The sequence below is a fragment of the Podarcis erhardii genome (assembly GCF_964252035.2).
Source record: "Podarcis erhardii genome assembly, chromosome: 2".
In the NCBI taxonomy this organism is placed as follows: domain Eukaryota; kingdom Metazoa; phylum Chordata; class Lepidosauria; order Squamata; family Lacertidae; genus Podarcis; species Podarcis erhardii.
The window spans coordinates 3,254,493-3,276,923 of record NC_138498.1 but is presented as its reverse complement, the minus strand read 5'-3'; the positions used below and the strand labels follow the sequence as shown (position 1 = coordinate 3,276,923).

Below are 22,431 nucleotides of genomic sequence, written 5' to 3'. Positions count from 1 at the left end.
TGCTCTTCACCCTCCGTGCCCCGCTCCTGCCCTGCACGCTAGCCCCAGCCCGACAGCTGGCGGCCAGGCGCTTGCATGCCAGGTGGGCGCAGGGATGGGAGCACAGAGAGTGAAGAGCACCCTCTGCACTCCCCAAGCCCCTGCCATTGCTGGGGCGCAGAGGTTGCTTTTCACCCTCCGCACCCTGCCCCCACCCAGCATATGGGCACCCGCCTGTAACTGGCGGGCAGAAGTGGGGCGGGTGCTGCGGTCACCCAGCACCCATCAGCTGATGGGTGGGTGCTTGCGTGCACATGGTTAGTGCCCCCCAAGATTCTGCATCTGGGGCCCTGGCCTCCTGCCCCCCCGACACCATTGTATCCAGTTTGGAAATGGAAGTTAGGCTGAGGTGTGTACATTTGAGACAGTCATTGCACATGTGCAGCCATCCCCCCCCCCGCCCCCTTCCTGGACTGTACAGCAACATAAGAGTGAGATGTGAAACACAGCCGGGGAAGGAGGGATGAACTTGATGTGTTTCAAGTCACTAATGTGTACATGGCTGGCCTGGAGGGAATGCTTATTCAGGTAGGGAAAATTGCTAGGTGGGAAATGTTGATGAAGAAAGATATATACAAATACAGTGGTACCTCAAGTTACAAACACTTCAGGTTACAAACTCCACTAACCTGTAAGAGTTACCTCGAGTTGAGAGCTTTGCCCCAGGATGGGAACGTAAATCATGTGCCGGCGGTGCAGGGCAGCAAGAGGCCCCATTAGTGAAAGTACGCCTCTAGTTCAATGCTGTCAACTTTTCTCGCGAGGAATCCTATTCGGAATAAGGGAATTTCCCTTTTAAAAAGGGAAACGTTGACAGCTATGCTCTAGTTAAGAACAGTTTCAGGTTAAGAATGGACCTCAGGAACGAATTAAGTTTGTAACTAGAGGTACCACTGTAACAAAGTTCTCCCCACTTGCAATAAAATGCAGGATCTAAATTAAACAAGAGCAAAACCAAAGTCTTAGAAAAAAAACTTAGATAATGAGGAAAGAAAAAACCTTTTTGAAAGGACAGGCCTTGTTTCGGTGAAAAAAGTTAAATATTTGGGTGTGAATTTATCGGTAAAGAATTTGAATCTTTACAAAGATAACTATGAAAAATTATGGAATGAAATTAAGAGAGATCTTGAGGTATGGTCAAATCTAAAACTCTCATTGATGGGCCGAATATCGGTGGTTAAGATGAATGTATTGCCGAAGATATTGTTCTTATTTCAAGTTTTACCAATCATCGATAATGTCAAATGATTTAAAGAATGGCAGAAGGTATTGTCTAAATTTATCTGGCAGGGGAAATAACCTAGAATTAAATATAAATTACTTACAGATATAAAAGAAAGAGGGGGCTTTTCCCTGCCAGATTTGAAGATATATTTTGAAGCTGCTGCATTCTGCTGGATCAAGGATTGGATTCAATTAGAGAATGATAATAGAATCATAGAATCATAGAGTTGGAAGAGACCACAAGGGCCATTGAGTCCAACCCCCTGCCAAGCAGGAAACACCATCAGAACACTCCTGACATATGGTTGTCAAGCCTCTGCTTAAAGACCTCCAAAGAAGGAGACTCCACCACACTCCTTGGCAGCAAATTCCACTGTCGAACAGCTCTTACTGTCAGGAAGTTCCTCCTAATGTTTAGGTGGAATCTTCTTTCTTGTAGTTTGGAACCACTGCTCTGTGTCCGTTTCTCTGGAGCAGCAGAAAACAACCTTTCTCCCTCCTCTATGTGACATCCTTTTATATATTTGAACATGGCTATCATATCACCCCTTAACCTCCTCTTCTCCAGGCTAAACATGCCCAGCTCTCTTAGCCGTTCCTCATAAGGCATCGTTTCCAGGCCTTTGACCATGATGATGTGTTAGACTTGGAGGGACTGGATAATCGATTTGGATGGCATGCATACCTATGGTATGACAAGGTAAAGGCCCACAGGGGTTTAAAGAATCATGTAATTAGAAAGGCATTATACAATGTATGGACTAGATACAAAGATCTCTTAGTAAGAAAAACACCAAAATGGATTTCACCAATGGAAGCACAGGCCCCAAAAAAGTTAAATATGGAAAACAAATGGTTGAGGTATTCGGATTTGTTGTTAGAGAATCAGTTAGGTTTTAAATTTAAACCATTTGAACAAATTAAAGATAAAGTGAATTGGTTGCAATATTATCAAATTAATGAATTATATAAGATGGATAAGAGAAATGGTTTTGCAACAGAAAAAACCAAATTGGAAACGGAGTTGTTAGATACTAATGATAAGAATATGTCTAAAATGTACAGTTTGTTGTTGGAGTGGCATACAAAGGATGAACAAGTTAAATCGGTCATGATTGATTGGGCAAGGGATGTGGGACATAATATAATGATGGAGGACTGGGAGAGGCTATGGAGGAAAGGGGTTAAGTTCACTGCATGTACGATGTTACAGGAAAATATTATGAAGATGATGTATAGATGGTACTTGACCCCTGTAAAATTAGCAAAGATTTATCACAAAAATGATAATCTTTGTTGGAAATGTAAAGAAAAAGAAGGTACTTTTTTCCATATGTGGTGGACTTGTCCCAAGGTGAAAGACTTCTGGGAGAAGATTTATAATGAACTGAAAAAAATGTTGAAATATACATTTATTAAGAAACCAGAGGCCTTTCTCCTTGGAATAACAGGTTTAGAATTGCCCAAGAAAGATGTTAAATTATTTTTGTATGCCACAACGGCCGCTCGAATATTACTTGCTAAAAATTGGAAAACACAAGAACTACCAACAGTGGAAGATTGGCAGATGAAGATGATGGACTTTTCGGAGCTAGCTGACCTGACTGGAAGAATCCGCAACCAGAAAGAAGAGGAGTTAGCCTGGAGAAGAGGAGGTTAAGGGGTGATATGATAGCCATGTTCAAATATATAAAAGGATGTCACATAGAGGAGGGAGAAAGGTTGTTTTCTGCTGCTCCAGAGAAGCGGACACGGAGCAATGGTTCCAAACTACAAGAAAAAAGATTCCACCTAAACATTAGGAGGAACTTCCTGACAGTGAGAGCTGTTCGACAGTGGAATTTGCTGCCCAGGAGTGTGGTGGAGTCTCCTTCTTTGGAGGTCTTTAAGCAGAGGCTTGACAACCATATGTCAGGAGTGCTCTGATGGTGTTTCCTGCTTGGCAGGGGGTTGGACTCGATGGCCCTTGTGGTCTCTTCCAACTCTAGGATTCTATGATTCTATGATTCTATGAGTTTCAAGAGGACTGGAGGAAATTCAAGGACTATTTGAACAAATATTGTAATATAAAAAATTAGAAATTACTTGAAAGAAACAAATAGGCCTAGGACAAATTAAGTTATAATTAAATAAATGGGATTCAGAATGTCAAGAAAAGTGAATAAGATGACTATAAATGGAAATTGTTTTAGTTTAATAATGATATTGGAAAGCTGTTACTTTTAAATTACAAGGAAACTCAGAAGGGAGGGATTTGAGGAAGTCAATCAAGATGTTTAAAAAGTTGGATTTGTGAAGAATTAAGTTTGTTATTATTGTTTATTTGTTTATTGTCCCCCCCTTTCCCCCCTCCCTCCCCTTTTTTCTTTTCTTTCTTCTTCTTCTTTTTTTCCTTTTCTGTTTCTGTGTATTATTCTGCTTTGTGGCTTGTGTTATTATGGTGGAAAAATTTAATAAAAATTTATTTTTAAAAAAACCAAAAAACAAAGTTCTCCCCACTCGCAATAAAATGCTACCTCTTCCTTCACAATACTGAGCTGGTGCATATGCTGTGGTGACGGGCCAACAGGGCTTTTTTCACCTCTTTGTAGCTTACTGGCAGCTGTTTAGTGGCACGGCTCCCACTCCTGGCTTTGGCTCCCCCCTAAAAAAAGCTCAAGAACTTAGGGTTGTCCGTCAAAAATAGTGGGAGTTTCTGACCTCTTTTCTAGAAAAAAAAAGCACTGCATGCCAGGCGCATGCTTTAAACAGCAAAAATGGGTCTGCTGGGGCCTCTCTCCACCTCCCCATGCTGTCTCATCCTGGCAAGAGGACAATATTTTGGCTACGCCTATAAAATTCTGTCCAGAAGAGGGAGATTAAACTCTCTGGAGAGGAAGAATTGAAGTGGTTTGGCTGCACTGTCAGTATCATTTATGATTGGTTCGTTGGGTTGATTGACGGGCACAATTAATTAATTAATTAATTAATTAATTAATTGCAGGGGTTTTTGTTTTCCATTTTTTAAAGGGCAGCTTTCTTAGGGAACTCTATCCCTTGAAGTAAAAGGGAGGGAAGGTAGGTATGAGAACAGTCAGAGGTTTAGGGATGACAGATCTCCACACCCAAAAAGAGGGTATTTTTAATATATAAAAAAGAAGGGCAAGGAAGTGGCAGGGACACATAGAGGCAATGTAGGGTTGAGGGGGGGGTTTCTTTGCAGGTGCTTCCAGATGACCTGTTTATTGAGTATTCATCCTGATTTATTTGTGGACAGCTTGGATGACTTTGCCTCAAAGCAAGTGTTGCCACACCCTTTCCACTCCAGTTTCCCTGTCGCTTTCTGTTAAAAGTCCAGTTTTGTGGGGAAGTGGTTGAATCCCGCCTGAAAATAGAGGAGACCTGAAGCACCCTTTGTCTCCTCCTACCTCACAGATAAGCATGCCTGCCTGCTGTGTGGCGTGGCAGGAGGAGGTGCCTCGTGTAAAAAGTTGCCTATGCAGCAAACCAACAACAGAACTGCATGCAGCATTCCAGATGTGCCCACACCATAGATATATATAAAGGCATTATAATACCATTCATTTTTAACCCCTCATTCCTACCAATCCCCAACAATGCATTTGCCTCCCGCTGCCACCACATAAGGAGTTGATGACGCCATTGGGCTATTTATCATGAATCATGACCGAAGATCTCCTGCCTGTTTAGATCTTGCCAGGTCAGGAAACCTTGTTCAACAATCAGCACTTTGTTCCTCCCATTGCTTTAGCAGGGAAACAAATCAGGAAGCCACAGAGAAGGCTTTCAATAACATTTCATGGACTTTTATGACAAAAACTTTAGAAAAAATAAATTGTGGAGATATATTCTTGAAAGCAATTGAGGCAATTTATTCTAATCAACATGCTATGCTGATAGTGAATAATGCCTCAACAGAAAAATTTAAAATAACTAAGGGGACAAGACAAGGCTGCCTCCTGTCACTATTATTGTTTATATTGGTGTTGGAGGTTCTGGCTAGAAGAAATAGATCTGATGAAGAGATCAAAGGGATAACAGTGGGGCAGAGAGCATATAAACACAAGGCATTTGCCAATGAAGTGATGACAGCGGTAGAGGAACCTATGGTCAGTGTACCAAGGGATTTAGAACAAATTTCTGAATTCAGAGAGAAAACAGGTTTCAAACTTAACAAAAATAAAACAAGAATTATGGTGAAAAATATGAATTGCCAGATAAAAAATGATCTACAATTATCAATAGGATTAATGATTGAAAAGAAAATTAAATATTTAGGAGTGTGTTTAACACTGAGGAATATCAATATTTTTAAAGACAATTATGCGAAAGTTTGGAGAGAGGTTAAGAAGTGCCTATAAATTTGGGGAAGAACTTGTCATTTATGGGGAGGATATCTGTGATAAAAATAAATGTGCCACCACGCTAGTGAACTGGGGCTCCTTCCTGCAGGTAAGCCTATGCAATCTGCTGCAGCAGCTTTGCCTCTGCTCTGCTGCTTGAGCATCTAATAACTTTCTTCCCAACAGTCATTAGGCTAACAAAGTAAAAAACGCAACCCCCCCCCGAAAGAGCTATCTTTAGAAAGACCCCAAAACTGTTGAGTTTTTTTTATGAAAATGCCAAAAAAACCTACACCCACACATGAGGGATGCAACTAGGCTTGTGTTCAAGAGGGAGTTAACTAGAGCAGGACTAATTGCATCCAGGAGCTAGAGATTGAGACTTAATGACTGACTGACTGACTGGACTGGACTGACTCTTGCCGCTGCCAATTAAATAACCCAGGCCATCTAATCTCCCTCCAAATAAATTAGGATGAATGTGCAATAAATAGGTTGCCAGGAAGCACCCTTAGCTGCGCTATCAGCACTAAATAGCTACCATGCATTACCAGATTTATGTATGGGCTCAGTAGACTGAAGCCTTGGGCTTCTAAATCTAGGGGGCCTCCCCAGCCTGCCCACCCCACAGTGGGCAGTCCCCTCTCACCCCAAATTGCAAACCCAAGACTTCATGCAATGGCGGGGCAACTTGGGCCCAGCAACTATGAGACTCAGGGCCAGCCAGTGTGGTCCAATTTGAAACTCTGGGGCCCAACTTGAAATTTTTTTGTAGGGCCCCAGTTCATAGCCAAAGTCTGCAAAATCTTAGAGATATAAATCCGTGTGCTAGGTCATTTTCACAAGGTCAGCAAAGCCCTTTAGAAATCAGACCTGTTATTGAGTTCTGGTGCAAGTTTGTACAGTTCACGTCTGATGAGCTTGAGAAACAAGCAAAAGCCACCTTGCCAAATGTCAACTACAAAACAAGGAGACAAAGAGTGAGGGAACGGCAAAGAAATGGCAGAAGTGCACCTGATGCCTCAGATGCTCTTTCTTCAAGAGATAGGTTTAGAATAAAATCCTTTATTCCTATATTAGATGCACTTGAAGCCAATTTAAAAAGAAGAAGTACAGTGATGTTGCACAATTGTTTGCCATTCTTGCTACTTTGACAGCATCTAAGCAATAAATTAAGCAAGGTGTTGAATTGTTGATGAAAGCATAGCCAGAAGATATTGACCTGAAACTTAGTGATGAACTTTTGCACTTTCACCTGTATGTGACACAAAGCCATAGGCTTACAGCAGAGCACTCTCTGTCTCATACAGACCTTTATCAAATTATATACAAGGAAAAAATTCAGATGGCCTTTCCTAATGTGGAAGCGGCTATTTCTTAGCCTAATGCGGCTATTTCTTAGCCTTATGGTCACTAACTGCTCAGGAAAGAGTAGTTTTTCAGGACTCAAAAGAATTAAAAATGAATTAAGGGCCACAATGTCTCAAGTGAGGTTGTCCGCACTGAGCATTCTGTACACTGAAAGTGACAAACTTAGACAAACAAATTTTGATGAAGTTTTCAGATGTCCTTTAGAGGAGAAATTGTGAATTGCAGAATTTTAAATGCCCATCATCATCCTTGGCTTTATTCAGTTTTGTCGTGAGGGTGGGGGGTTGGGAGGGTGGAGTAGCCGAGGGCCGCTCGCCACTCACAAGTGGAGTAGCCGAGGGCCGCTCGCCATCTAAATCCAGCCCTGCTACCATGTTGTTAGGTTTTCCCTTAGCTTTATTGAATTCAATGGCATTTACTTCTGAGTAGACACGTTAGTGTTAGGTTGTGGGCGAACATATCAGACGACACAGCAATTCTTCCAAAGCAGCTCTTTATTTGTAAGCTGGAACAGAACTGAACTGAGGAGCTCAGTCAGCCTGCTTATATAGAGCTCCACTAGAATGCAACAGTAACCATTTTCTGTAACTAGCCAATCAATGAACGTCACTTTCAATCCTTCATTTGCATACAAACTATCCAATCACTGAACGTCACTTTCGATCCTTCATTTGCATAACTATCTACAGTATCCCCCTGCTGGCCCAGGGTGAGAACTTCAGTACATAACAGTTAGGACTGCTGCTTTACTAGGGAAAGTACCTTTTTTAAGAGGCTGGCAATAAAATTGGCCACAAAGAGGTTATCGTTATCCTAGTGAGTGGAAGTCCAAGGAAGGAAGTGTCCTTGTGTGAAGAGAGGATATTTCATCTGTATTAGGAAATGTGTTTTTAATGCAGCAAGAATGTTTGAGTGTAGGTGTTTGGACTACTGGAAAAAATGAAAAATTATTTATAAATTTATTACATGCATAACCCCCTCCTCAGAGATGCATGTGTCCCCCGCCCCCATTTTATCACCACAACAATCCTGCACGGTGAAGTGGCTGAGAGTGACTGACCCAGCTCACTCAGTGACCTTTGTGATTGAGTGGGGATGTGAACCCTGGCCTCCCTGGTCTTAAGTCCAGCACCCTGATTAACCACTGGTCCATATTAGCAAATGTCTTAGGTGAAAGAGGTTTTTTCTTTTCTTTTCTGAAATGTATCTCTGATGGTCCAACACACATTCCTGGCCCTACCGTAATAAAACTCTATTTATCTCAGCAAACAACCTTATTAATTGAGGACCAGGAAGGAACCATGGTCAAGGAAATTCTTAGTTATATTTGTGAGCTGTGGAGAAGAATGTCTATCCTGTGAACAAGTGCACACAGGAGAGCGGCACAGAAAGCTTTGTATAAAAGACTAAATGTTGCCTTTTGTTTTGCAAATGGTGACTATTGCATGTAATAGCCTGAGAAGGGAATGTTTTCTTTAGAAAGCTTATTGGTCTTGGGACACTGATTGCAATGACCTGAAGTGCTTGACAGGAAGAGAAGAAATTCCTTTGTATATAGCTAACCATGAATCATCATGTATGTTTTTTTAGATTTAATCTTTATTTCTTGTTAGCCTGATTTACCCTCTTTTCCAGGAAGAGCTAAAAACATTGTAAATAATTTATGTAAACCATATAGGAAAGAAGGTGTTAAGGATGCTGATAAAAACTTAACTAGAAAAAAACATGTTAATAGCCCAGGACAATTGGTTGAGCAATAAGAGCCAATGACTTGAAATATTCTCCTGATAGTTCAGAATCTCTCTCGAGGATTTGGAATGAGATACACACCAGAGCTTAATGAGTATGTTAGGATAGAGACAGATGAAGGATTAGTGACTTTACTGCCTTCTGAAGGAAGAGTGAGACAAACAAATAACAATGCTTTATCAGAAGTAAATAATAATTGCAAGTATATATGTTTAGTACAACAGAGCCTAGGGCTTGCCAATCAGAAGGTCGGCGGTTCGAATCCCTGCAACGGGGTGAGCTCCCATTGTTTGGTCCCTGCTCCTGCCAACCTAGCAGTTCGAAAGCACATCAAAGTGCAAGTAGATAAATAGGTACTGCTCCGGCGGGAAGGTAAACGGCATTTCCGTGTGCTGCTCTGGTTCGCCAGAAGCAGCTTAGTCATGCTGGCCACATGCTGTATGCCGTCTCCCTCAGCCAATAAAGCGAGATGAGCGCCACAACCCCAGAGTCGGTCACGACTGGACCTAATGGTCAGGGGTCCCTTTACCTTTACCTTTACTCTGCCATAAAACTCTGCCAGCTGAGGGGAGGTCAAAAGGTGAGCAGGATGGTTTTCTCAGTGGGCCTTTGCCTATCCTTATCCTCCTATACCTCCCATCTATGATGTCAATGCATCTGGACTGGATGTAATACTGATGAGCCGTGGACTTTCCATTTGAAAAACACAAAATGCCTTGTGTCCCCTTGAAGGCTAAGGGCAGCTCTGAACTCAGTCTTTGGCAGGAAGGAATTCAAACACATGCTGGGATATTTAGGGCCACTTCAGACAACCTGTTCATTCAGTATTCATCCCAAAGATTATGTGGTAGTTAGACTATTCCTAGTCTACACTGAGCCTTTGCTTTCATTTGTTTACAAAGACAATGAGGATTCATCTTGCATTCATCCTGATTTGCTTGTGGAGTCTTCCCATTAATCCTTTGTTCATCCTAGACTTTTTGGTGCATTTTGCCATTTCTTTCCTAACCACAAAAAGTCTGTTTGCTTTAAAAATAGGTTTGTCGTGCTAAGTGACAGAGTGCTTTAATCCCTTGAAAATTGTAGAATGAAGACATGATTAATGGGAAGATGTATAAACACCCCGCAAGCAAATCAGAATGAATGTTCATTCTCATATAACAACCCCTACCCACCAACAAATCAAATAAAGACAGGATATAATCTAACCTCCACTCCACATAAATAAACTTTGTGCCAGCAAATCAGGATCAATGCTCAATAAAGACAGGATATAATTTAACCTGCACGCCAAATATGCTTGTGGAAGTAAATCAAGATAAATGCTCAGTAAACAGGGCATCTGGAGGAGCCCTGAAATGTCCTACGGTATGATATTTCAGACACTTTTGTTCTAGTGTGCTACTGTTAATTGGAACTATCCCATATTCCCATACTGAAGTGAAACAGCAGTACAGTTATGTACTTAATCCGTTCCGGAGGTCCGTTCGTAACCAGAAACCGCTTGTAACATGAGGAGCACTTTCGCTAATGGCGCCTCCTGCTGCTGCCATGCCACCGGAGCGTGATTTCCGCTCACATCCTGGGGCAAAGTTCGCAACAAGGGGCATCTACTTCCGGGTTAGCAGAGCGCGTAACCCAAAGCATTCGTAAGGAGGATGGTACATAACATGAGGTACCACCGTATTAAACCTTTCTGTCAGGGCAAGGTAACAATTACTGCTTTTTACTCAGCACGCTATGGAAGCAACAGGGATCCCCTGTACTTGCATCCTGAGAGGTCTTATGGCACTGCCTAGACCAGGGGTCAGCAAGGTTTATCTTGCCTGGGCCGGTCCCACAGAGATCCCTCTGTGGGCTGGATCACGCCCGCGATTTTTGGCATCTGCACAGATGTGATTTTCGGCACCACGGAAGCGAGTCCCCGTGCCATGCTGTGCCAGTTTAGCACAGCGCCTGAGTGGGCATCTCAGTTCAGGGGCAGCTTGTTGGCCGGTCAAACGACCTCCGTGGGCCACTTCCGGCCCATGGGCCTTAGGTTGCTGACCCCTGGCCTAGACTTCTCCTCAGATTGTTCCACAGTCTTCTCAGGCAGATCATTCCGCAGCTGGGTGAGCAGGCATCATAGCCTGAATGTGAACCTGAAATGATATTTCTACAATTTTTCATGAGAATGTGAAGAATTTACTTATGTTGTGCTTCTTCAACGATAATCTCTCCTTCCTTGACTCAACACCGTCTTTCCTTAAGCACCAAACCATTAAAGAGGCCTCACCAACTCTTGTCAAGACACATACAATCTACAAAAAGCCCTTCTATAGCTGCTAAAACTCAGAGGTGCTAAGAAAAAGACTAACATGGCACACAGTTTGAACTTCTGGTTATAAAACCGGAAAAAAACGCAGTCGGCTTTAAGACAGGGAACAGAGCCATGGGCAACTCTGCCTAACAAGCCAGGCAGAAGCGCTGCAGCCAGGTGTGTGAGGGATGAGATGAGGAGGAAGCATGTGGGCACACAGCATGTTCTCTGGTTGATAACCTATGGATTGTCAGCCTGTGAGATCTGGGCAGGGGCCACCGATGCCAAGCAGGGATCTGAAGCTGAGGGCCGGCCCTGCCATTGAGCAGAGTGAGACAGATGCCTCAGGTGGCATATGCTGAGGGGTCGGAACAGACAGAGCGGTGTGTGCCTTGTCTTCTCTGAGGTAGCCCTTGGCCCTCAGGAGCATCAGAGGTGGTGCCCCACTGCCACTGTTGAAGTAAGATTCAACCGCCAGCAGGGTCTGCTTCTGTATGTGGAATGGAGAGAGGAGCCATCTTTTCCTTCACCTCAGGCAGCCAAATGTTATAGGCTAACCCTGCTAATTTGTGCCTACCCTCAGCAATGTCTAGATTCTAGAACATGAACTGATCACATGAGGCAAGGTAAAGTGACCACCTCAGGAGGCAGGAGCCGAAGCAGATCTTTGTTTTTCTTTTGTTCCTGGTTTGGTCTTCACTCCCTGTTTCTTCCCGAGTGAGATGGGGACCACCATGCTGTGGTTGCCTCAGGTGCCAAAATGTCCTGGGCTGGCCGGACAAAGAGCAGTCACCATCTCTCGGCTTAAAGTACCTCAAAGGGCTGTTGTGAGGATAAAATGGGGAGGGGAGATAACTATATACACCACCCTGAGCTCCTTGGAGGAAAGGTGGGATAGAAATGTAAAGATGAAATAAATAAATAAATAAATAAATAAATAAATAAATAAGGGGAAGCAGGGATAGGAAGGAAACATATTGACTGTTGCAGAGTCAGGCCACCAGGTAGATTTTCCACAAGCAATGAGGAGGAAAGCCAGAAGTGCTGTGGTGGTTTTCATCACCAGGTCCAGGTATACATAGAAATGCCTAGTTTAGCCCTAAGTCCAGCACTCTGTGCTCCACACCCCACTGACTCGAGGAACAGGACCCTTACCCTTCGGGAATTCAAGGCTTTGACATGCTCGGTATATGTTCCTGTGGGCTTGGAAGGGGCTGGGGCCCCTCGGTGTTCAGAGGGGCCCCTGCACAACTTCAGAAGAATCTTAATCCTCCAGAGAAGGTGTTGCTTCTGACACACACTGTATATTTAAGGCATATTTAAGGCGCATGACTTTGCCCTTCCCCTCCTGACTCCTGGGAACTGAAGTTTGTTTATGGTGCCAAGGATAGTAGCTCTGTAAGGGATGAACTACATTTCCCAGGGTACTTTGGGGAGAGCCACATGTTTTAAATGTGTCAGTGCTCCGTACCTCCTCCCTGGGTAAAGGCCAAGATCCATGGCCAGAGGCTTGGGGGGGGCTGGTTCCTTGAACTGAGGAATCAAGGACTGGATGACTCCGAGTTTGGCTGACGGAGACGTCTCACAGCAGGGACAGGCAAATCTTTCGCTTGGTTCACTCACTCCCAGTCAAGGGCTACAGTCCAAGCCGTGCATATTGCAGTTTTTTCCATTGTCTCAGGCAGGGGGTTGCAGCAGCAGTTTGGCGTTTGGGAGGGTTTTTGAGCTGCTCATCACGACTGAATTCCAATAAGAAACAAGGCCTCAGGAATTCCATTTCCAGTTTCTCCTTTTCTACTTCAGACAAATGAGACTGGGAAAATGAGTGCAGCAGTCCAGGTCCTGAGAGGCTCCCTTGGAATCAAATTGCGCTCGCGCGCACGCGCTCTCTCTCTCTCTCTCTCTCTCTCTCTCTCTCTCTCTCACACACACACACACACACACACACAGCTTCCCTCTCCATTAGCCCCTTAGTTTGGCTATGTTAGACCTAATAGTACAGCTTTAAAATCATACAGCTAAGAACAGCAGGAGGAGCCAAAGCTGGCTTCCTTGACGCCTGACATTTACCTTTCCAGAGTTTCTCATTAACACAAGAGACTGAGTGTCCATGCTGGACCAGACCAAGGGTCCATCTACCAGGCATCTTCTTTCCCCTGGTGGGCCATGAGGGCAACGGAGCCCCCTCACGCTGTTTTGCCTCAGCAACTGGTATTCACTGGCACGCTGCCTCTGCTCTCGGAGGCGTCATAGAGCCATCACAAGTTGTAATCACAGATCACCTTATCCACTATGAAGTTGTCTAATCTTCTTATTACAGTCTATGTTAATAACTGCCTCAGGTCAACAGGTACAGTTGCTGTGGATCATGTGGCTTTGCTTAACTTGCGTAACGTATACAGGAGGCCAGATTTTATTGTAGAATTCGGTGACCCTAAAAATATTATTTTTCAGAAAATCGTGGGGTTGTATCTAATTAAATCACTGCATGTGCAGAACAACTTCCATGAGCGCAATGGAGCTGCCCCTTCCTCTCCTCAGTGTTGGTTGGTAAGGAAAAATTAAAATATAGAAAGGAGAATTCCATGGATGATCCAGGTTTGGAGCAAGTACTCTTTGGTGAGACAACCCCAGCAGAGATTTAAAATCACAAAACATGCAGCCAAGTAAAGCATGGAAATGCAGGCTATTAGACCTTTAAAATATGCGCTTGTGAGTTTCTTCCAAAGTTCTCCTCTTCCTTTAGCATTGAAAATAGAAAAAGACTACATGTTTTGTAGGTTAAAAATGGTTTCATGTGCTTTTCCATACAGAATTCAGAAGACACAGGCAAGCAAAACTTAGGTTAGTTCCAAAATGGTGAGAGTTCCTAAATTGTATAAGAACACGAGGGGGAGAAGGAGGACAAAGCTCCATTGTGCTTGCAGAGGTTGCTCCATTCACACAATGACTTAGCTGGATTCTGCACAAGAGTGTAACCAGCCCCGGAAGTGACTCACAAGATCCAGGACAGGGGCGGGTACCTTTTTGGCTCCATGGGCCAGATCCTTATCAGGATTGGCATCACAGGTCGAATTTGAGCTGTGGGTGCTGCCCACCTGTCACTCACATGACAACCTTATGACATCTCATGATTGTAGGAGAAAGAAGAAGGAAACCCATCCTGAACTGAGGTCCACTATTAAATATTCCTAAAAATCTCACACAAAATGTATCCAGTTCTACCCAAAGGAGGCTTCTTTGGCAACTAGACACCTGGTATAACTAGAAAAACAACCGTTCTTTATGTAAGATAAAGAAAGTTGCTTTTGGATGGGTGCACACAATTCTCCAACTTGCAAATGCCCATCATAGGACATGACAGCTGAAGGATTTCAAGTTTGCATTCTTTATAATCAATTAGCTGGAGTATATGTATACACACAGACACACAAGCAATCCTTTTGATTAAATAGGGCTGCCAGTGCAGTTTTTCTGTAAAAATAGAGCCTCTGGGTTGACAGGGATGGGAGACTTATGGCCCTTCAGATGTTGCTTGACTACACAGACCTCATCATCCTTGATCATTGGTTATGCTGGCTAAGGCTGATGGGAGTTGGAGTCCAACAACATATGGTTCTCAACTTTGATGTAAAGGGTTTTGTTTTTTTAAAAAAAATAATAATATTCTCCCCTTTTCCCTGTTTTTGGCACATACACACACACGGTCCCTCCAGCAATAAGACCTCTCATTTTCAGCTTTAGCATCTTGCAAGCGCCATTTTGTGAACTGTTTAAAGGCCTGGGACTCCCCTGCCTGCTCCACTCAAGATGCTTGGCTCCCTTCACTTTCTTGAAAAAGGGTTCTTGACCCAGCTTAGCATGTTAGCAAGCAGTCTAGACAGAGGCAGAGCAACCTGCTCTGGTACCTGGAGTGGTGCTCGTCCCAGGGGGCATGGTGCGTGTCCCAGGGGGCATGGCAAGCACCCCGGGGGCATGGTGCGGTGAGTGACGCGTGCCCTGGAGATGCCGCCACTCATTTGTCACCCCTCCTTTGGAATGGCACCCAGGTTGGACTGCCCCCCCGGCCCCACCTCGGAACGCCCCTGAGTCTAGACAGTCTCTAGGAAAAAACTCTTACAAAATAAAGGTAGTTTCTTGCAGAGAAGCAGCAGAGATAGCATACATAGCAAAATAAAGAGTATTTCAGCAAATGTTTTATTGCTTGGGCTCAGGCAGTCAATAAGAAGGAGGTCTCAAGACTTCTGAAAGTCTCTTAATCAAACAATTTCAAAGTGTCCAAGATGGCGCAACACAGTGAATTTACAGTGCGCCACACCCTTTAAAGTAGCCCAGCCTCCTCCTTTTCTCCCCTTGGCTGCTCCAGACCAGCAGTAAGAGCCCATCAGCTGGGGCTGGTGCATACTCTCCAACATCCCAGTGAGGCTAATTGGGACATGACCTTGATGGAGGCCCCATCGCCTCTCACTCCCCCCCCCATGACTGCCCGCCCCCCACCATTGTGGTGGAAGACGAAGAGGAGGGGGTGGCACACAAGCACAAGGTGAGTGTGAGACCAAAAAACATGTGTCAGAGCATGGGAGCCAAAACGGGGCACCCCAGGATACACTCAGAAGCCGGGGCAGCTTCTGTAATTCTGGGATGTCCCACTTAAAACAGGAGAGTTGTGTGGTATGCACATCTGCGGTCCAATATCTGCGGAGAGTCAAAGGATCCCCACCCCTGCTGCATAAGGGTCCTTTGGTTGATAAAACCAAGTATGAATGAAATCAAGGTGCAGTTCGCAGCAGAGCAATGACTGCATAGGAACATAGGAATTTGCCTAATCTCATTGGTCCTTCAAGCTGAGTGTTGTCTGCACTGACTGACAGAAGCTCTCCAGTGTTTCAGGCAGGGCTGTCTCTCAGTCCCACCTGGAGATGCTGGTGATTGAACCTGGGACTATCTGCCTGTAGAACAGGTGCTCCGCCACTGAGCTGTGGCCCTTCTTCTGAAGGGAGGTGCCCAGGCTTTCTGCTCCGTGGAGTGGTCTGCCTGATTCCTTTGGGGCCATTAGTAGAGCATGGCACAAATAAAAACAGCTACTCATCTAGACTCTTTGAAAACTTCAAATGTCCCATCTTGATAATGAGGTCATATATTTATTCCCCCGGGTCTTTTTAATTAAAGCAGGAGGCAAGTCATAAATGACATCATATACCAGAACTGAGTAACCACGTCTCTGCTATGTAACCAAAAACCGATTAGCATGAAAAGTCAGAATCCCACAAAGCAGGCAGCAAACAGAGCATGCAAGTCTGTGTGTGTGGGTGACAGAAAGGATTAAAGAGAGGAAATGCCAAATGCACACGCATATCACACTGCTTTGCTAACTACCCAGATGGAGTTCTGGGAACTATAAAATGGTAGTAGCCCCTGTCCAGCCGACTCAGGAGAATCATATTACAATGTAAGCAATCCACAAAGTGACGCAGAATTGTCAGGACAAGACAAGATGTTCCATGTGGCATTAGGATGCTTCTCTGTGTCAAAGTCTCCTCCTCTTACTCCAGAATGCAAGAGTCCTTCTCCACACAGCGCAGTTAGACTATGGAACTCGCTCACAGGGGAGGCCACCAACCTAGATGGCTTTAAAAGAGGATTAGACCAATTCATGGAGGGTAAAACCATCAACAGCTCCTCACCACAATGGCCATGCTCTGCCTCCACAGCTGGAAGCAGGACTAGAAACTGTCCGAGGGGAGAGGGCTCTTGCGCTCAGGTCCCGCATGGGGGTTTCCCACAGGAACCTGGTTGGCCGCTGTGAGAACAGGATGCTAGACTAGATGGCCCATTGGCTGGATTCAGCAGGACACATTTTATATTCTTATGGCAGGGGCTGATGGGAGTTGGAGTCCAACAACACCATGCTGGGAGAAAGCTGCTTTATGCTATTATGCTCTTCAGTAGCCACAGTGCCTGATCCCTACACCGATCTTCTCAAAAACCCTCTTTCCCCTGCCAATCAGCTCCTCCAGGGGCTCCTTCTGTTCCTCATTCACATGGATTAGGCGCCTGTGGGTTGGTTTGTTTTTTCGCCACTTGAGCCAATCTTTCTGAGCTGTGCTCATACCCAACTTGCTGCCCTTAAAAATCCCCCCACCAGAAGTTTTAACCTCAAAAAATGCAAAGAACGTCCTCTGAATTGGACTAAGCCAACAAGCACAGAGGAACAGAAAGGAAGGAAGGGAGAGAGAGGGGCTTCTATAGCAAGCAAGATGGGTGGGGAGGGAGGCAAGAAAATGTAGATGCTGAAAGAGAGGCTCTTGTCTGACAAGCCATTTATTTGCCTGCCCTGACAGCAGAATTGCTCTCTCTGAGTATCTTTTGAGGGCAGATTTTTTTGTATTTAACAGTGTGCAAGCAAAGGTGGGTGGGGAGAAACACAATAATAATTGTGAAACAAATTGAGTACATTTAAACAAGGTAAACGTTAACCATGGGTGGAATTCAATGTGGCACTATTAAAAATATTCCATCTGCACAAGCATGCTGTGCGGGGGGGGGGGGGGTTCCTTCTGACTCCACCCCCTGGAGCCAATTTCATGAGTGTGGGGAGAGGCTTCTGCTGACGGGGTTAATTAGGTGACTCTCATCCTACTATTCTAGAAACCTTCCTAAATCCATACATCAGAATCTCACAATATTCCCAACAAAGCATGTGGATTTAGGTTTTCTTGTACCTTGTTGCATCAGCCTATTTTTAAAGAAAATTGTCATACTTCTGTCTACCCACTTTGACCTTGAATCGTTTTAGTCAGTTTAGCCATGGAAGCTATATGCCAAACTTTAGCCAGTCAATCATCCAGGGTTGGGGATCAAATTTATTCGTTATAAGCAATAGCTATACAGGCTGCAGTCAATAAGTAAAGGGCCATCTCTCTACCAACCATTGGTACTATATCTTCAATATAACAAAACAAAATTGCTAGTGGGTCCATTGGTAATATATGTCCCGTACTTGTTTCAATTCCTTTAATAACATCAATCCAAAGCTTCCTTATTTGGTCCAGAAAATATGTAAGGTGTCAGCACTGAGTATTTTACATCTCCAGCATAAACTGCTCACTGTTTTTTAATCACTTGGGTTTGTTCTACCGCCAGAGAGACAGAAGGTGCTTGTGAGATTTTTCTGCTCCAGGTGATAAAATAAGTTGATCCACCTTACGTACTATAAGGGGGGAGGGATTTGCTGCTCTTCCTCAGGCTGGCCTTGGGCTGGACCTGAATAAAAAGGGGTCAGAGAAGCTAGACTTGCAACTGGGCTGCTTGCGCTCAGCAATCTCAGTGGCCTTGTGACCCACCCTTACGGAAACTCCTGGGATGCCTGCCTGCCTATAAGCCTATTACCAATTACATAGCCTCCCACATTTCACAGCTGAACAGACACTCTTGCGTGCTTGAAAACCTTCCATTCTCACCTTGAAGTTCACTGCTAAGCTCCTGCCTGCCCTCCCCTCTGTTTATTGCCCATCACCAAAGGCTCTTCATTTGCTCTGTAATATAGTGCAATCTCTTCCATGGTTCTTCTAAAAAATAAGTCCTGTTGAGTCTGATGAGCTTTACAGTGCCAGGTAGGGATGGCCAGTGTCTCAATTTTTATTTCTCTCAGTTTCTCATTTTTTTAATCCTAGGTTTAGAAATGTAACAAAGATACATGCAATTTTTTAAAAAAAGTCTGGATGGAAATTCATACACATTTTCACACATATTTCTTCTAAGGCCAGATTTGGCCCTTGGGGCTGATGTTCACCACCCTGGGTTACAGGAATGCCAGCTCTTAAAACGATTTACTCTATTTCTGCATCAAAGTTCAAAATAGTGGAACATTATTTTTTTTAAGACCAAAAATTAAGAATCAAGCCAGAGAAATTTGGTCCCTTTCTCTGCAATTTTCTAAATGAATCGGTTGTGGCATTAGTATTCCACTCATCTTTTAGTGTATTTTAATCTTACCAGAAGCTGCATACGCATGGTGCATCTAAAGCACATTCCCACCAATAAGAATCATGGGAACTGTAGTTTACCCCTCAGAGCTACAATTCCCAGCACTCTTAATCGGCACTTCCCAGGATTCTTTTTGAGGGAGGGAGGGAAATGCGTTTTAAGTGTGTTGTAAATGTATGATGTGGGATACTGCCTTGGTCTTACCAGTTTTAATGCTGTGGATTTATATTTTTTAATGTAACAAGTCTTCAGTTGCTGCAAAGCACCTCGAAGCCCCTTTTTAGGGCCAAGAGGCAACATATAAACTTTTTGGTTTCATGTATTTATTTATAATTTTAAAACCCCATATTGATACCTGTTCAAAACAGCAGCACCAAGCAAACAAAACTGACACCTGTCTACAATTTTAGAGATGAAATGAAATCTCTCCCCCATTCCCTTCCTTGAATTCACCCTGATTCACATATGGCTAAGAGGGGGCATTTGGTTTCAGAAGTTTCAGGAGACACTTAATGTTTTCGAAGAACATCAGAGGAGCCTGGCTGCTGGGTCAGGCCAAAGGTCCCTCTGGTCCCGCTTCCTGTTCTCACAGTGGCCAGCCAGAGCCCCCAGAGGAACCTCGCAAGCAGGACCTGAGCACAAAAGCATTCCCTCCAGTTGTGATTCAGAGGCATACTGCCCCCAAGAGGGGAGGTGGAACACAGCCCTCATAACTGCAGTGGCACCTTTTCTTTTCTGCCACATCCTTTAATAGTAGAGCTCTTCCATTTCCCCCTCTCCCTCAACATCCCTCTGGAAAATGCCATTTTAGGGTAATTTAGGGGCAAGGGTGGGGCAGCAGAACAGTAGCCACTGGCTGCCAACTGCTGCAAGATGCTCCCCATCACCACATGCAGCAGCAAAAAGTTTTTTGTTTTTTTAAGGGAAACTGCAGTTGCTGCACAGTTACATCTTAATGGTTCAAAACTGTGCACAGCTAAGGAAAGCTTTGCCCCTGTCATTCCTAAAGGTGTCTGCAATGATCTTTAAAAAGTGTCTTTTGATCAGAAACCTCGTTTCACACACCTGGGACACAGTGGCAGATTCAGCTGTTCTCTCAAAGCAAGAGAGCTGTCCTCTCTCTGTCAGATGCATTGAGTGGACCACTATACTGTAATTCTGGGGTGAGTGGGTGGGTTGTGGGGCAGGGTAGGGAGGGATTCTCATACAACCCACTTGTTCCTATTTACCAGTCCTTCTTTTCTTGCCCCTCTTCCTTGTGAAGCACTGCCACAGCATCTTAGAATTGGAAGGGGACCCTGCTCAACTGCAGCATCCCTGGCAGACAGCTGCCCAGGCTTTGCTCCCTCACCTCCTGATGCAAGTCTGCTCCACAAACTCTGCTGCTTTCACCCCGTTCTTGAAAGCAAGCCTGCTTCATCTTCTATGTGACAGCCCTTCAGATATTCAAAGACAGTTATCACGCCTCCCCTTAATCTGCTCTTTTCCACACTAAAACATATCCAGCTCTTTCAACCATACCTCAGAGGTTTCCATGCCCCTGTGATCAACATCAACCTCTGGAGGCAAAGGACTGTTTGAAGTGTGGTGTCCACAACTGAGAACAGTTGTCCAAACAACCCACTCTGAGAAGAGCACAATACAGAGCTCCCACTTAGCCTCCAGGGATGCCTTTCTAACTATTTATTTGCATGCATACATATTATATATACCATATTTTTCCGTGTATAAGACTAGTTTTTACTTTAAAATTATGTGAAAAACTGTGGGTCATCTTATACACTGGGCAATCTCCCTCCTATTTTCTTAAATTGGTGTCCCTAAAAATAGGGGTTGTCTTATACACAGAGGCGTCTTATACACAGAAAAATACGGGGTGTGGGTGTGGGTGTGGGTGTGGGTGTGGGTGTATACACACACACACACACACACACACACACACACAATGTAATTCTAGGCAAGTTTACTCTGAGCATAAGTCCCATTTATTCCAGCAAGACTTCCACTCTTGAGGATCGCAGCCTCAGGCTCAAGTTGGGCTTCTGGAAGTTAAAACTATGTGGGAGTGGGATGAAAACTGACACTAGTGCACATGCACAAAAACGGCTGGCACATGGACACCAGCACCGATGTGCGCCTTTTCCCTTCCACCCACCCTGCCAGGAACTGCTAAATGCTTTATTCTAGCAGAAGCACAATCACAGCCATTGTGAGGGTTCAGTCACTCTGACTAAAGCTCTCTTAGGAACTGTTTACTAACACACCCTGATTCAGGAACAGCAAAAAAAGAGAGGCGTAAATGAATACAAGAAGCAAGGAGGCAGAAGTAGGGAACGGAATACACTGCATTGCACTGAGACAAAAGTGTCCCAGCTTCTAGTCTCTATGAAACTTTGGAGATGAATTCATTCCATCCATGCTTCTAGCCAGAAAAGTCAAACACAAACACATCTAGACACTCATACATTCACGCCCCTTGCCATCGTCTGCCACAAAACAGCCAGCGTCTCTGGCTGAATAATTTTAATGAGATGACGCAGCCAGTAATTCCATGCTTGCCTGTGCAGAGAAAGAGAGAGAGAGAGAGAGAGAGAGTTAGGTAACACACCTTGGTCAACTGCATTCTTGTGGCGCTTCTTGGGCTCCCTTTACCCCGGGGTGCAGAGCAGCAATCCGTTCCCCAACAATCGGACCCTCCTTCCCAGCCCATACGATCCCTTCTGCTTCCTCTCTCTCTTTCTCCGGCAAAAGTTGTGGGTATTTCCCCCCCTTCTCTGGATCTTTGGAACTGCCTTGCCTTACAAACTCCTCCTCCCTGTCCCACTCTTTCCACCTCCTTGCTCTCCATCTCTCTCTCTCTCTCTCTCTCTCTCTCTCTCTCTCTCTCTCTCTCTCTCATACACACACACACACACACACACACACACACACACACACACACACACTGTCTTAATAATATTTAGCTCAGTGCCAGAGCAAACTCAGCCATGCCACATGAAGCTGTGTGAGTTTGCAAAACTGGGCCTGTAAACAGGTGGCAAAGTGGAGCCCCCTGAGATGTAGGTAGATTAGTATGCCGTGTGTGTGTGTGTGTGTGTGCGTGCACATACAGAGAAGAAGGTCATAACCTTTTCAGGGAATAACATGGAGAGGGAAACGCAGGGGGAGATGACATATTGTTGGAAATGGGGAGGATGCCTTGTCAGAACACATGCACTCCAAAGAGCGTAACGGGATAATTGGAAACATATTATCCCCTGGAAAATCCCTCCAGAGCAGCTTTGGAGTAACAAAGAGACATGTGTACCATTCAGCCAGATCTGTATCCTGTTTCCTTCCAGCTTTTGGTGCTCTGGGTCAGCAGCTTCAGGGCCTGCATCTCAGGAGGGGGAGGAAAAAGCAGCAGCAGCAGCCGTTGGG

General features: G+C 44.5%; 1 protein-coding gene across 1 annotated transcript in view; it reads right to left on the bottom strand.

Moving 5' to 3' along the window:
- Positions 1-21,780, bottom strand: part of TNS2 (tensin 2) — a 123,413-nt gene extending 101,633 nt beyond the window's left edge. Inside the window, exon 1 of the mRNA XM_081851666.1 lies at positions 21,620-21,780. Coding sequence (XP_081707792.1) covers positions 21,620-21,721 — 102 coding nt within the window. The 5' untranslated portion in view covers positions 21,722-21,780. The remainder of the gene's footprint in view (positions 1-21,619) is intronic.
- Between the last annotated feature and the right edge of the window lie 651 nt (positions 21,781-22,431).